The following is a 2,997-nucleotide window of genomic DNA, read 5'->3' on the forward strand; positions in this document are numbered from 1 at the left end:
CCCATACAGTTTCGCTACATATATTATTTCCCATACAGTTATGCTACCCATACAGCATGCGAATATGCTATCCATCTGTATAACGTGTGCTACCCACACCATGAACAATACATCTGCTACCCAAATGCTCCATGTGCTACCCACATGCTCCATGTGCTACCCACATGCTATATGTGCTACCCGCATGCTCCATGTGCTACCCACATGCTCCATGTACCATCCAACATGATCCAGGTGCTACCCACCGTCATGCATTATCCATTCAATAACTATTAACTACATGCTCTACACGACTTGCATAGTAAATTTTATCATAACAATAATCACTGAAACAATCCACTTTGGAAAACTTAGCAAGTTTGATCTTTCTTCCCATGGCGTAAACAGAATCGAGAACAAAACATCAATACAATACTTCACTATCTTTTACTTTTGATGCCACAACTTTGTTCCCACGATAATAAAATATCAAACTCCGAACAAATTTCACTGATTCCACCAGTTATGACAGTATGACAACGGCTAGTTTTTGTTTTTGTTTACGCGTAAATATCCGTAACTCAATTCGTAATCGCAAGACGAAGATAAAAACAAAGCAAACACACAATAATGATCTCCACAAAGAAAAAAAATAAAGTGACGCTTACAGTAGATCACCAGCCTACTCAAAATGAATCTAACCTGAAAGTGAAAAACTAGTCCAATTTGCAAAACACAAGGGGTGCTCTGCCCTATGCAGCGCTGGTCCCCTTTTCTTTCCGATTCAATGTTCATTATTATTTTGCATGATACTATCATTTTTGTGATGCAGTTAATATATATCCACTTATTCCATCACACTTTCTTTTTTCTAGTATATCTGGCCGATTTTTCCACTTTACTCACCAATTTTCAGCGTCGTCGCCATTGTACCGGTGTAGGCTTGTTGCTGTCTCACTGTAAACTGCCTCGTCGTGCACGATCGCGCATCATCATAGTTCTCATATCTCTATCACTAATACATATACATACCAAGCGTAAACCATCAGTTCGTAACCAAAGTATCTAACAACGCAGGTAGTGTATTCGTTAAGATGTCAGACCGGTTGGAATATCACTTCAGTACAGTTACGTTCAGAAGGACGAAGTGGAGCAGCCTACTATCTGTCGTACGATGCGAAAAATACGATAATACTACCGAAAGAGCACCGCATCACGTATTTGGTTGTAGAATGGTATCATCGAAGATACTTACACGCAAATCGTGAGACTGTCGTGAATGAACTCAAACAAAAATTTCACATCCCTAATGTGAGGTCTTTGGTCGATAAAGTCAAACGAGACTGCTTTTACTGTAGGTTCAAAACTGCATCTCCGATTATTCCTAAAATGGCACCGCTTCCGGCGGCTAGACTGGAAAGCTTTTGCCGACCGTTCCAGTTTGTCGGTATCGATTACTTCGGACCACTAACGGTAAAAGTTGGAAGGCGATTAGAGAAGCGCTGGGTCGCGCTCTTTACTTGCCTTGTGATACGAGCTGTGCATCTTGAAGTGACCCATTCTCTATCTACTGAATCATGCAAGATGGCTATAAGAAGATTTATAGCGATACGAGGAGCACCTCAAGAAATATACTCCGACAACGGAAGTAACTTCGTCGGAGCTAGCCGTGAGTTGCAAACGCAAATTAACAACGGAGACTTGGCGAATACGTTTACTAACTGTTACACCAAATGGAAGTTTAATCCTCCGGCCGCGCCTCATATGGGTGGGGTGTGGGAGAGGTTGGTACGTTCCGTTAAATTGGCTTTAGAATCTATGATGCTTTCAAAATCACCCAATGATGAAACCCTCCTTACGGTTCTAAAGGAAGCTCAAGCAATAGTTAACTCTCGGCCTTTAACGTTTGTTTCGTTGGACACGAAGGATGACGAGGCGTTGACACCTAATCATTTCTTGATGTTAAGCTCGAACGGTGTTGTGCAACCAACTAAGAGTATGAACGCGAGTTCAAGTGTCTGTAGGACGGATTGGGACTTGGCGCGGAGCATGACGGACCAGTTCTGGAGAAGATGGGTAAAAGAGTACCTGCCTATCATAACAAGACGTACGAAGTGGTTCGTTCAGACAAAACCTCTACAGAAAGATGACCTTGTGATTGTGGTGGACGAAGCTACTAGAAACGGGTGGAAAAGAGGAGTAGTCGAAGAAACTATCAAAGGAAGTGATGGTGAGATTAGACAAGTTATTGTGAGAACTCAATCGGGTCGCATGAAAAGAGCAGTATGTAAGGTAGCATTGCTCGATCTTAATAATAGTAAAACTTGCCAGACCAAGTGTTACGGGGTGGAGAATGTTGTCGAGCAGCACGAAGAATTACCTTAACTTGACGTATTATGCGTTAGACGTGTTTTCTCCTTTTGACTCAAAGGGGAAGTTTATATAAACGGTGATGGATAAGGAGAAAAAGAAAGATGGCGAACGGAAGAGTAGAATCGCTACGTGTTTAAGCGAGTCAATTTCAAATCCTCTTTAACCTAGAAGTTTTAGCCTAGAAAGTTAGTAATTAGTTGTGATAGATATTAATGGGAAACAATAATGTAAGTTAGTTTGGTCGATTGATGTAATTTAAAATAATCTGATTTATTTCATCCTAATAAAGCTTTAAAGCTGGCTCAACAAAAAAAACGAACGAGTTTGCTAAAAGATCCCTGAAACCATCATAACAAGTGCAATGTGCGTTGTAATATTTTACATCGAAAATTGATGAAAATTGTATAAGTATATACTTAAATACCTTAGCAGCGCACAACTAAGCGAGGCAGAGGTGACAGCAAAATGTTAAAAAATCTAGAGACCACAATAAAATGACTTTTAATCTAATTAGCATACATTTTTCTCAGAGTGTGGGCTTAAAACAAAAATTCATAAACCGTTAAAACGGTGAAAACCGACTGGCAACTCTGCTGAAACATTTCACCACGCAGAAACCGCAAACGTCAACAATGGTTTACGTGT

The 2,997-nt window shown here is 40.5% G+C and overlaps 1 protein-coding gene across 1 annotated transcript; it reads left to right on the forward strand.

The window, feature by feature from the left end:
- Positions 1-1,371: 1,371 nt before the first annotated feature.
- Positions 1,372-2,693, forward strand: LOC134203005 (uncharacterized). Its single transcript, XM_062678001.1, has 2 exons — positions 1,372-2,579; positions 2,642-2,693. The coding sequence occupies exon 1, from the start codon at positions 1,564-1,566 to the stop codon at positions 2,362-2,364; it is 801 nt and encodes a 266-aa protein (XP_062533985.1). The 5' UTR covers positions 1,372-1,563; the 3' UTR covers positions 2,365-2,579; positions 2,642-2,693.
- The last annotated feature ends 304 nt before the right edge of the window (positions 2,694-2,997 follow it).

The sequence above is a fragment of the Armigeres subalbatus genome, unplaced genomic scaffold (genome assembly GCF_024139115.2).
Source record: "Armigeres subalbatus isolate Guangzhou_Male unplaced genomic scaffold, GZ_Asu_2 Contig157, whole genome shotgun sequence".
Lineage (NCBI taxonomy): Eukaryota > Metazoa > Arthropoda > Insecta > Diptera > Culicidae > Armigeres > Armigeres subalbatus.

Excerpts from the sequence above, each read along its gene's own strand:
- LOC134203005 (XM_062678001.1), top strand. The coding sequence starts at position 1,564 with ATGGCTATAAGAAGATTTATAGCGATACGAGGAGCACCTCAAGAAATA.